At 52.6% G+C, this 12975-nt stretch overlaps 1 protein-coding gene across 1 annotated transcript in view; it reads right to left on the bottom strand.

Moving 5' to 3' along the window:
* PRIMA1 (proline rich membrane anchor 1) overlaps nucleotides 1–12975 on the bottom strand; it is a gene marked incomplete at its 5' end in the record, with an annotated part of 58643 nt that overhangs the window by 7101 nt on the left and 38567 nt on the right. The window contains 1 exon segment of the mRNA NM_001077487.1: nucleotides 88–217. Within this exon segment, the coding sequence (NP_001070955.1) occupies nucleotides 88–217 (130 nt within the window).

The raw sequence follows: 12975 nt of genomic DNA on the forward strand, positions 1-12975 counted from the left end.
TAAAAAACAAAAACGAATGGAGGAGGGTGGAGGAGCCCTGAGCCCAGTTTGAGTCCCTTCTGGCGCCAGAGCTGGGTGAATACTCACCTCTTGATGGCTTTGTAGCAAATGATGACAAGCACAGTGAGAAACACCAGGGAGGCACAGCATACCGCGATGACGATCACCAGCCCCGACCACCAGCTCTCCTCCGCGGGACACGAGGTAGCGTTGGGAGCTGAAAGAGGCAGGAGCAGCCTGAGTGTCCCCTGGATGTGTGGGTCCAAGCTGGTGTCAGGGGTGAACCATTGTAGGTGACACCAAGGCTGGCCTCGCCGCCATCCATCACCCAGATGAAGCCTCTCCAACCTGTCCTGCCGTCCCCACCCCCACCCCCACCCAGTGGCAGGTGACATCATGGTTGGCCCCCAGCCAGGTGACGTGCTCTGAGCTGGGGTTAAGCACTGCAGCCTGGGCTATCCATCCTTCCTGGGCATGAGCTAACTGACAGCAGGGTCGGGTTTAATTTCCCATGAAAAATAACAGAACATCTTCTCTCAGCGTGGGTATTAAATCTGCTTCCTCTGAAGGTGGGAGTGAGGAGTTGGGCTCACAGAGCACACGGGGTGCAGGGCAGGGACAGGGAGGAGAGAAAGGGAGGCCTGTCAACATCAGTTTCTTAAGCTATTTTTTTTTTTTTGGCAAGATTCAAGTTTTCTCTCTTCTTGGGTTTGGTCCCTGTGGTGGGTACCGGTAGCGTCTCAGCCTGCACAGTGGCCACAATTTGAAAAAGTCATTGACAGAGCATTTGACAGGGGTTGCTGCAGGACCTCCCTTGTCATTACTCAGTCCGTGGGGTCCTTGGGGAGAACGCGTCCTTCCCTTTGGCACAGGCTGAGTGAGGGGACCCATGTACAGACAAAGCTTGCAACAAAGTCGGTTTGCTCTGCTCTGAGAAAAGCAGAGACATCATATAGCTTTACCCCAGAGGTTTTGGAAGACCTACATCCAACTGGGAAGAATTGCTTGGAATTGCAAAAGGAATGGAAGTGAGGGAAAGAGAAAAGGGGAGAGGGAGAGGGTGGAGTTTATATAGACACTATTAGTTCGGGATGGTTCTTCAAGACATGTGAATATGTGTAACAGAATCAAAACTATGCCCTAGATTTAATAATAGGCACCATGAAGAGTGCAACAGTATGTGGGGATTCAGTGAATAATTTCCCAAAGGCTGCCATGGGTGGTTTCATTATTATATTATTATTGATGATATTGTTGTTGTTTGAATCATCAAGGTATAATTTACATATAGTGAAATACACCCATCTGAAGTGTAGCATCTGATCAGTTTTGACAAATGCATACACCAGTGTAAACCACACCTCTGTCATGACACACAGTATCACCATCAGCCCAGAAAGCTTCCTTGCGCCTTCTAGTCTGTCCTGACCCCAGAAGCAACCACTGTTCTGCTTTCTAAAATCACAGATTAGATTTGCTTGTTCTTGAAACTCACATAAATGGAATCATGCAGTGCCTGGGTTTTTGTTTTGTTTTGTTTTGTTTTTGCTTCCTTTATTTAGCAGTGTTTTTGTGATTCACCCACACTGTTGGATATTTAAATAGTTCCTTTCTTTTACAGCTGAACAGTATTCCATGATATGTATATACCACAGTTTGTTTATCCTGTTCAACTGTTGATGAATACCTAAGCTGTTCACAAGTTTTTACTTTTGTAAACAAAGCTGCTGTAAACACTCACAAATAGGCTATAGACAGCAGCCCGTGGGGATGCTCGCATCAGTGGCCCACAGTTTACCCAACATTGCCAAGGCTGGGGCGTTTGTCTACCAGAGAGTGGGCTCAGTGGGGACAGCACCCCTCCCCAGGCAGCACTTGAAAATCTTTGATGGCGGAGGTGGGAGGGGCTGTTTTTGATCACCCAGCAGCTATGGATACATGGTAGGACTGTCCCTCCAAAACCCACCAGGGCTCCTGTTGAGAAATTCCATCCGTGGAAACAGAAGGACAAGTTAATTCTAAACTTCATTTGGAATTAGATGCTAAATTTCAGAGCGCCTCTCTTGATGTTCTTTTCTTTTCATTCACTATTAATGAGGCGAGAATCTTCTTCTTGCTGACTGTTTTCAAACACAATTAATGCTGAAAGCAGGAAGGTTTGTTCAAGAAGGTCCTTCTGCAGAGTTCCTTGCTAATATTCAGCAGTGTGAATATTACTCACCGCTTGTGTGTGAGGAAACCACCCCAGGCAAGATTACTACCAGATATGAAAAGAGGGAGGTGTTCTATGAAACAGTCCAAGACATAAATCTTGGATTTTGCCAAGAAAACAGCTATTGTGTTCAAAGAATGTGTCCTTATTTATCCCTGCTTGACTCATTCTTTTTATATTAGAGAAGATCAGGGGATGCTGGAGTCAGAGGAAGGCTGTGTGTGTGTGTGCTAAGTCGCTTCAGTCGTGTCTGACTCTATGCGACCCTATGGACTGTAGCCTGCCAGCCTCCTCTGTCCATGGGATTCTCCAGGCAAGAACCCTGGACTGGGTTGCCATGCCCTCCTCCAGGGGATCTTCCTGACCCAGGGATGGAACCCCTATCTCTTAACGTCTCCTGCATTGGCAGGTGGGTTCTTTACAACTAGCGCCACCTAAGAAGCCCCAGAGGAAGGCTAGGAGGTGTCACTTCAGAAAAGAAAATAAATACTGAGTGAGGCGCAGGATCAAACAGCTTTTGCAGGGCCCAGGATGAGGACACTGGATCTTTAGGCTGCAGACCAGGTCCGCCCCTGCCTGAACTTCTCTCCCACTGGGCGTGGCCTCTCCTGCTTTCCAGTCTGTCCAGGTAAGACTCTTCACCCTGTGGGCAGACTGATGATTCGTATTCAAGAAGATAGAATCATGAAGGTTTTCATTCATTAATTCATTTGTTCATCCACCAAACATTTACTAATAAGCACCCTCTGTGCCTGGTAGCGTGCTGGGAGCTGGGAGTACAAGGATGAATCAGATGTCAACTGTGCCCTTTCCAGATCTAATGCCAGCTGCCCAAAATCTGATCACCTCGCTCAAGGAGCCAGCGGTCTCCGAGAGAAGAGACACAGAAGTGCTAACGTGCAAGGTCAAGGTCATTTGTGGCCAAGGAGAGGAAGCCACTTGGCGCCAGGGTTCAAGGGAGAGGCGTGATGCCTTGTGAGAGGCAGGTGGTCAGATGGAGGAAGCTGAGGCCACCAGAGTGTGAATTCCCAGACACAAGGCTGCCAGGGCACTGCCTCCTCTGTCACCTGCCTGCTCTCAGCCAAGATTCTGCGAACAAGACAGAAAGGCAGGAGCTGTCATGATATCTCAGGGGTCACGACACCCTCTCTCCTGGAACTCAATGAGGCTTTGTCTGCTGCATTCATTAAAGACCCCTGATGCCTGTAAAGATAATGAGGCTGGCATCCAGAGAGCGATTTAGAACGACATGGGCCGAGTTTCGCCTTATCAATGGAGTTGCTGTCTTTTCAGTCAAGAAATGCATCATTAAAAGCTCATATTCGGGACTTCTGCTTCTGGCCAAGATAAGGTAACGAGGGCCAGACTTGGCACCATTATACCCACTCTGGGAAACATCTCAAAAATATACCAAAAATATAAAAATGGTTTTCAAAATAGTGGACATCAAGGTAACAAAAGGCAGATCCTTGAGAGACAAGAAACAAAGGAGGTGAGAGTTCCCTGGTGGCCTCGTGAGTAGGGTCCCAAGCTGTCACTGCCACGGCCCGGGTTCAATCCCTGGTCGGGGAACTGAGATCCCGTAAGCCAAGTGGCACAGCCGAACAAACCTCTCCCCAAAACCCCAAAATCCAAAAGAGGTGAGCTCCATGGCTTCTCTAGCTTACTGCTGGGAGACAGGTCCCAAATATCAGTCCTGGAAGGGCGAGACCCACCCCCCCAACCCTACCAGGTCCAGCCCACTCAGAACATCAGGGAAGTTGGGCTCGGAGGGAGCAAGACAGACGAAAGTCCCCCACAGGGACTTCCGGAAGAGCAGACGGAGCCAAAAGCACACAAGTAATTCCACCCACAAACAGATAATTACATGCTGTGGCGAGCGCTGGAAAAGAAACGGAGAAGAGGCCAAGATGCCCCCACAAGTGTCTGGAAAAGAGGCAGCTGGGATGGGGTCGCTTCCGATGTCCCTGTCATGGATACTAAGCAGACCAAGGAGATTCCTGTCGGGGCGGGTGGGCCTGCCTGGAGTCTGGTGTCACGGGAGAACCGCATGAGGTCCCCTGCTCTCAGGGACAAGCGCCTCCCCTGCATTCCTCACCGGGGTATTTGTGACTATCAAATGGGGTGATGGAGACAGTGTTCTTGAGGGAACCAGGAGGAGCACCAGCATTTGCTGAGCACCAACTCCGAGGCTGCTGTGCACTGCTGTGCCCCACTTCAGCAGTGGGGACACAGCCAGGGACCTGATGGGGCTGGAACCCAGTGTGCCTGTGACAGCCCTCATGGCAAACTCAGCGTTGTGTTTGCCTTTGACTTGGGACGGGCTGCTTCCATATGTCCTCAGAGAGCCGGCTGTGCCTTGGAGATACCCGATTGGCAGGAAGGAACTGAATGGGGCACGAATAGATCAAAGGAAAAGCAAGTTGCGGGGAAACAACCTTAGTCCTCCAAGATATTTTTCTAGGATTACTAGAAGGGACTGAGAGCTGTGTTCTTTGTTTTAGCCTGATGTTTCCCTTGTGAGGCTGTGGTGGTGGTTCAGTTGCTCAGTAGTGTCCGACTCTTTGCAACCCCATGGACTGCAGCACACCAGGCTTCCTCGTCCTTCAACATCTCCTGGAGTTTGCTCGAGCTCATGTCCATTGAGTCAGTGATGAAACCATTGGGAGGTGGAGGCTGTGGTTTATCCATGTCTCGGCCTCTGGACCTGCACATGATCACCTGCAGAGGCCAGCCCCCTGCTCACCTGGCCCCCCATTTCTTGAGTGCAGCCTGAGTGCCAGGCCCTGCTGGTGACACCACAGGTGTGCAGGGCATCCTTAGACGTCTCTAACTTTCACAGTTTGGTGATTCATGGCCAGGCTGCCCAAGGGGCTTCCCGACTGATGCTCAGGAGCTGACCTTGGTAACGGCCAGGGGAGGAGGTGCGACCTGCATGGAGAGCTGAGACACAGCTTCCAGCCCACCAGGCAGATCACAGCCACTGAGCGCGGCTTGTCTAGGGTCCCCTGAGCTGCAGAGACTGGTCTCCTTCAAGGGGCTAAGGTCTGTGAACCTGCTTCTCAAACCACAGTGGACACACTTAGCCTTTGCCATGGAAACTGAGGTCAGCCTCACGACATGGCCAGGAACTTGCCAGCCTCGGGTCTCAGGGGCTGGGCTGGGCTTTGGGAGTAGATGCCAAGGGGGCCACACAGCCTTGATCCAAAAGACAGTCTCGGGGCACAGTTGGCCCTCAGGGTGGGTGGGCTCCCCCTTGGTTCCACGCTCTCCTGCCCACCTGGAAGCCCTCGAGGACCCCGTCCATCACATCTAGGAATTGTGCACACGCTGCAAGTTGATGGAGTGTCTGAAGAGCATCGAAGAGGATGTGTTCTCTCGCTCTGCCTCAGTCTGCTCACCTAAACCCCTGTTGGTTTTATCTGGTTCACGAAGACAGCAAGGGGTCCAGGAACTTTGCTAATACACTTGTGTGGTGGCAAAACCTGGTCCTCAGACTGTTCAGACAAAGGAGGACACGAGGCTGGGGGTGGGGGGCAGACCTGGGTCTCAGGCCCCCCAGCCCTGCTTCACGTGCTGCCCCCACGGACCATGAAGGACCTGGGTTTGCAGTCCTTCACGGTCTTTCCCCTTCACTGCCCTGGGGCCCCCAGCCCTCTGCTGGGCTGCTTGACACAGACTGCAGGCCCCCTGGGGGGAAGGGGGGCACAGGGCGGGGGCCCCCCTCTCTCTCATGCCCCGCCCCCACACAGAGCCCATTGTCTCTGGACACAAGGGACCAAGTCAGGCCGCTGCTCTCCATTCACGGGCACCCAGCCTCCACGGGGAGGCCTGTGCCAGGGGCGTCCAGCCGCCCGCCCGGGCCAGCTCGGAGTGGGGCCCTCATTTCCTCCCCAAAGATGCCAGAGTGTGTGGCCGGGCTTTAAACCACAGATACAGGCTCAGACCTTGGTGCTTTATACAAACCCCTGAAATCAGCCCCTACTTCTACAGAGAAAGGAGGAGTCTCCTTTGAGTTGGTCCACATGAAAATAGTGATCCTTTGCACCTCAGCTCAGAGGGCTTTTCCCCCTCCTCTGCCAATGGCAATCTGGCTTTGGGTGCAGCACAGAGACCCCCTTTTTCATGTCTTCCTCATGCCTCCCCCAGACCTGAGGTTCTCAGAGCAGGAAGCCCCCGGCTGCCCAGTAACAGCTGGCAGAAGGTCTGAATTCCCAGCTCTTGAGGGAGCCTCCACACCCCACCTTTTCCAGGACTCAGGGGCGCTCCCTCTCCACCCTGCAGGTTGGACACTGCAGCCTGAACGAGGGTCCCGGCCTCCAGTCCAGGGCCGGGAGGAGATGGTGTTCTTGGGAAGCAGAGCTGTACTGGGGCTGCTTGGGGAGGGGGGCTGTCTCGCCCATTACCCTGCCACAGTCCTATTCCTTGTCTCCACTGCCTCCCAAATCTGGCCCAGGACTCCCTTCCTACTCCTGCCAGCTGGGCTGTGGAGGCCACAGCTGAGCTTTCCGGGTTTCTGTTCACTGTAGACTGAGATCACTGGTTTATGGAAACTCAGGAGGCCTTGGCCAGTTCTGGCCAGTGACACGAGGGGGAATATCTCCTGGGCGCTTCCACAGCTGTCTCCTTGCTATTCAGGAGAGGCATGGAAACAGGCAGGAAATAGCCATGGAAATAGGTGGGCCTCTTTCCCTCATGGACACAGCCACGTCCTCTTTACCCCCAAAGAGAGCAGCTCTGGGGGGGCCAGGGCGCTGGGTGGATTACAGTGTAAAGTAGAGCGACCTCCAGGGGCAACTTTTGAACAAAGATGGATTTGGTGAAGGTGTTCATCACACCAGTAACTGAGGGAAGAGTCAGAGCAAAGGTCCTGAGGTCACTGCAGGCCTGGTGTGTCGTGGGCAAGGGGAGGACAAAAGGAGATGAGGTGGCTCAGGATTGAGGCTGTGAGAAGGGTTTGGGCTTTTACACTGAGAATGAGGTGCCCGGGGGGTCTGGAGAGAGGGTGGTAAGGTCTGACTTAAGTGTTGGCTCAATCACTCTGTGTTTAGACTGTGGACTGTGTGTGTGTGTATGCGTGTGTGTGTGAGGATGGGGAGTGTGGGAAGCTGGGAGGATATTGCTGATACCCAAGAGAGAGCTGACAGTGGGTGTCAGCTGTGGATGTGGTAAGAAAAGGTAGATTCTGAGTACGTTTGGAAGGTTCAGTTCAGTTAAGTCCAGTCACTCAGGCATGTCCGACTCTTTGCGACCCCGTGAACCGCAGCATGCCAGGCCTCCCTGTCCATCACCAGCTCCCAGAGTCCACCCAAACCCATGTCCATTGAGTCAGTGATGTGATCCAACCATCTCATCCTCTGTCGTCCCCTTCTCCTGCCCTCAATCTTTCCCAGCATCAGGGTCTTTTCAAATGAGTCAGCTCTTCGCATCAGGTGGCCAAAGTATTGGAGTTTCAGCCTCAACATCAGTTCTACCAATGAACACCGAGGACTGATCTCCTTTAGGATGGACTGGTTGGATCTCCTTGCAGTCCAAGGGACTCTCAAGAGTCTTCTCCAACACCACAGTTCAAAAGCATCAATTCTTCAGCACTCAGTTCTCTTTATAGTCCAACTCTCACATCCATACATGACCACTGGAAAAACCATAGCCTTGACTAGATGGACCTTTGTTGACAAAGTAATGTCTCTGCTTTTTAATATGCTGTCTAGGTTGGTCATAACTTTCCTTCCAAGGAGTAAGCATCTTTTAATTTCATGCCTACAATCACCATCTGCAGTGATTTTGGAGCCCAGAAAAATAAAGTCAGCCACTGTTTCCACTGTTTCCCCTTCTATTTGCCATGAAGTGATGGGACCAGATGCCATGATCTTAGTTTTCTGAATGTTGAGCTTTAAGCCAACTTTTTCACTCTCCTCTTTCACTTTCATCAAGAAGCTCTTTAGTTCTTCTTCACTTTCTGCCATAAGGGTGGTGTCATCTGCATATCTGGGGTTATTGATATAAAGCTTGGATGTAGGTGTGAGAGATACAGAAGAGTTAAGAATGACTCGAAGGATTTGGGGTTGAGCACGCAGAAGGATGGAGCTGCCATGAGGGATGCGAAAGGCTGGGCAGGACGGGCTTGCTGGGTATGGAGATCGGGGGTGAAGTCTGAAATTGCCATCACACATGCAAGGGAGAAGGCAACCCACAGTGGGATCTAGATTCTGAGTTGAGAAGCAAAAGTTCTGCTGAAGGAATAAGCTTGGGGACCGTCAGCACAATTCCTGAGATGGCGTGAGATCGTCAAGTGAGAAAGCATGGATAGAGCAGAGCAGACAGTCTAGACCTGAGCCCCGAGGGGCCCCACGTAAAGAGGTCAAGGAACAGAGGAGGAGGCAGCCAAGGAGGCCAGGAGGAGAGGCCAGCAGGGGTACTAGGCAAGGCAAGGTGAAGTCTGTGGCCAAGGCAGGGAAGGACGTCGAGGAGGAGGGGATGGTCAGAGCCCCGTGTCCACTGTGGCTGAGGGGCAAGCGCCATGAGTCTGAGAGCCAGCTGCTGGAGGGAGCAACATGGTGGTCACCGTTGACCATCATAGAGGTGGTTTTGCGGGAGCACTGGAAGAAGCTTGACTGGGGCCATATAGGAGAGAAGGTGCCGAGAGGAAAGGGAAACAGCACGTATGCACGGCTTATTGGTGGAGTTTTGTTGCAAAACGGAACAGCAACATGCAGCCATAGCTGGGGGAAGAAATGGTAGAAGAGAAGGATTCTAAGATGGGAGGTGGAGCGTACATGTGCTGGTGGGTGTGACTCAGGGGAGGGTCGGCCCGCACACAGGTGGGGAGAGCTGTGCTGTGGAGGAAAGGTGGGGGCGGAGGGGTGGCTGACAGGTGGGAGTTGGTGGAAGTGGCCTTCAGACGGTGTCAGTCATCTCAGCGAAGAGGGAGGCAGGTCAGCAGCTGAGAGAAGGATGAGGGACAGGTGATGGGTGTTCGAGGGGAGCAGAGAAGGTGTGATCTGCTTCCCCAGGAGGGCAGGTGAGTGACTGGCTGGGGAAGGGAGGAGTGTAAAGGACCAGGGATGTGAAATCGAGTCCAGTTCAAGGTTGGCCGTTTTGCCCAGCTGCCTTCAGTTGCCAAGGGGAAGCCAGGTTCGCCCAGCGTGTATGATGATGTGAATGCAGGGCGAAGGGGTTGAGGGCACACCAGGGGGGTTAACACAGGACCAGAGGCAGGAACTGAGACACACATAGTGATCACATGAAGGCGCCCAACTTCACTTGGGTGGGTGCTGGAGCTGGGGTTTGAACCCAGACATCTGGCTCCAGGGTGGACCCGTAACTGCTACACAGATAAAAAACAAGTGAGCAAGCACACCCAGAGAGGGCAATGCCGTGTGTGGAAAGGAGAGATGAGTGTCACCTTGGGCTTTGGGGAAGCCTCTTTGAGGAGGTGGCATTTTGGCTGAGTCCCGCAGGGTTAAGGGGAGGGGACAGCCCTATAGAAAGGTCCTCTCTGGGTTGGCCTAGGTTGCGATGGAGGGGATGGGGAATAGGCAGCTGGTGCCCCAAGTCTCCGCTTCTCTGCTGGTGCTAGGAGGGGTGAAGCCCTGGAGAGGGGCGCCAGGCCCTTCCATCTGTGAGTCCCAGCCAGTTCCCCAAGCGCCATGGGACGTTCACTCTGATTTATTTCCACCCGGCATCCCAGGCACGGAGCCCAGCATGGTGGCAGCGTGGCTGCTTATCATAAAACACACAGTTCTGAGGCTCAGCTCCTGAGGAGGGCACTAAATAAAACCTGATACATTATTAATAACTGTCTCCATCATTCCTGGGCCTAATTAGGAAAGGAAAATTATGAATTGGACTGAAGTCTCTGTGGTGGGGGCGGCCTCGGCATTCCCCATGTCAGGGAGAGGTATGGGCGGAGGCCGGGCAGGAGCCGAGAACAGCCGGCCGCTGCCTGGGACCATTCATCCTGCCTCTGGCGGCGACTGCAGGACACGTCTCCCCTTGTTCTTGGCCCAAACAGTCCTCTTTGTGAGGCTCCTGAAGGCCGGGACTTGTCCTCGGCAGCCCTGCTGACTTTCAGGAGCCGTAGCCCACCCTTTGTCTGTGCCCTGCCCTGGGGACCCTCCCCAGATGTGTGAGTCTCAGGTCCTTCCCAGGGCTACAGAGGCACTGCCACCCCAAAGGGCCACAGTTGCCAGTTTAGAACAGCAGAGTGCTGTCCAGAAGTGACGAGACAGTGCCATGGGCGAAACCTCTGGGGGACCACCTTAGCCCACCCTCATGGCCCCGACTCATCATTCGAGGGCAAATCCATTCACTCACTTGATACCTATCCGCTAAGAGTCTATACTGTGCTAGGTGCTGGAGAGATGAAGGTCAGCAGTCAGGGACCCTGCCCTTAGGATCCAGTCTGCTGAAGAATGGACACTAACTCAGTCACCACCAGCTAAATGCATACTTGACTCCTGCCTCACGAGATAACTGTGCATGTGCCTTAGGTACAAACAGCAGGAAACTACAAAACAAAACAAAAAAGAATTCCCTGAACCCGAAGAGCCAGTATATGTTGACTGAGAACAATGGGCTCATCTCTGTGAGTGGCTCATGACTTTGGGACAGGGACATGCTCCCAATGGTTTATGTTAAATGCCCAGCACCTAGTTGATATCCAATACATGTTGGATCACTTTCTCCCCTTCCAGAGGGCACTTAGATGATGGCGATCTCATAACTGCCCGGTCAGGTAGAATCTGCTTGGTCCAAACAGCTGTGTGGAGAGGGGTTCAGGATCAACTCAGACCACTGGTTGACCAACTCTGGTCCACAGGCCAAACCTGGCCCACCACCTGCTTTTGTAAACAAAGTTTTATTGAAACACAGACACCCATGTGTCTACATAATGTCATGGCTGCTTTCTTGCTGCATGGGCAGAGTTGAGTAGCTACAGCAGAAATTGTATGGCCCACAAAGCCTAAGCTATTACTCTCTGGCCTTTTACAGAACAAGTGCGTCCACCCCTCCCTAATTTCCAGTGCTCTTCACCTGAGGTTCTTAGATAAGCTTAGAAAGTTGACCTGAGAGTCCCCTAAAATGATACCCCCAATTTTCATTTTACATGTGAACAGTCCACTCTTTCCATTTTATATTTTAGAAGGTCCCTTTACTCCAAATGTCACACCAGTGCCCTGGCAGGAGGTGTCTAGACATGTAACATGCAGCCTGTTCTGTCTGGGAGTTTTAATGGTGGCAGTCTCTTTTTCTTTTTAAATTAATTTTTTATTTTTGGCTGTGCTGGGTCTTTGTTGCTGCACAGGCTTTTCTCTAGTTTCAGAGAGTGGGGACTGCTCTCCAGTTGCGGGGTGCAGGCTTCTCACTGCAGTGGCTTCTCTTGTGGAAGAGAAGGGGCTCTAGAGCACAGGCTCAGTAGTTGTGGCTCACGGGTTGAGTTGCTCCGTGGCGTGTGGGGTCATCCCGGACCAGGGATGACCTGTGTCCCCTGCACTGGCAAGTGTATTCTTCACATCTCAGCCACCAGGGAAGGCCAACAGTGCCAGTCGTGACTTGGCCACACCACACCTCCTAAGTGCTCGGTTCCCGGGTGGGCATGACACTCCTTGGAAGGTTGATGGGGGGCATCTACTGTGGTAATATGCCAAGTATCGTCCGGAGCCCTACTGTGGGGGCGAACAACCAAGGGCAGGGTTACCACCATAACACAGTTGATGGTTCTTCAATTCAGATCTAGGGCCTGTGAGCAGAGGCAACGGGATTGGGGCAGAGTTAGGACTGACACTCCCAGGAGCTGCCTAAACTGTCGCTCAGTGGAGCAGGCTGACTCTTAAGGCTGAGACAGCCTGCTACTTTGGCATCAGGCTCCAAGACACTTCTGGCTCCGGCTCTGATAAAAGGCTTAGCCTCTCAGCAGTGGCACAGGCGGCTCTGTTTCATTCCTCCTCTGACAGTTCTAAGCACTCAAGAGAACCTCTGGCCCTTCCTCCTTCCCAAAGGCCCCTAGGGTACATCTCAGGGTTTTTTTTTTTTAAGATTTTTTTTTTTATATGGACTATTTTTAAGGTCTTTATTGAATTTGTTACAGTATCACTTCTGTTTTATGTTTTGGTTTTTTGGTGCTGAAGCATATGGAATCTTAGCTCCCTGACCAGGAATCGAACCCCTGCATGGGAAGGTGAAGTCTTAACCACTGGACCACCAGGTAAATCCCTCGGGGTCTTTTTCTTTGTTGGGCATTTGGACATCAGCTGTTGCAGCTGCCCCACCCCAGACTTCGCTGTGAAGGCATGTGAGGTAGGGCAGGAGCTGCTTCCTGCCTGTGCTGGGGTGCAGGAGGTGGGCAGCTACCTTGACTTTCCTGGGCACCTGCATTTTCTTTAGAAGCCTGCCCCGGGCTGCTAGAGTGGCCAAGCGGAGGCAGACAGCCTGGGAATTTACTCCTCGGAAGCCCAGAGAGTCCTCAACCAGTGCCCGGTACGAGGTGGGGCAATCCAGCCTCCGCCACCGGCTGGGGATAGCTGTGAGGCCTCACTAACCCGAAGAGTTCCCGCAGGATCGGGCTCAGGCCTCCTGGACTCTCACTCGACTTCGTCCCCCTCCTTGTCTGCGTCTCTTCCATTTCCTTCTAGCCTCCCCTGGGAACACCTCCTTTAAGAATCCATGTGACAACCTAGAGGGATGGGATGAGGTGGGAGTTGGGAGGGAGGTTCAAGAGGGAGGGGACATATGTGTACCTATGGCGACTCACATCCAGCTAT

Source organism: Bos taurus, chromosome 21 (assembly GCF_002263795.3).
Source record: "Bos taurus isolate L1 Dominette 01449 registration number 42190680 breed Hereford chromosome 21, ARS-UCD2.0, whole genome shotgun sequence".
NCBI lineage: Eukaryota > Metazoa > Chordata > Mammalia > Artiodactyla > Bovidae > Bos > Bos taurus.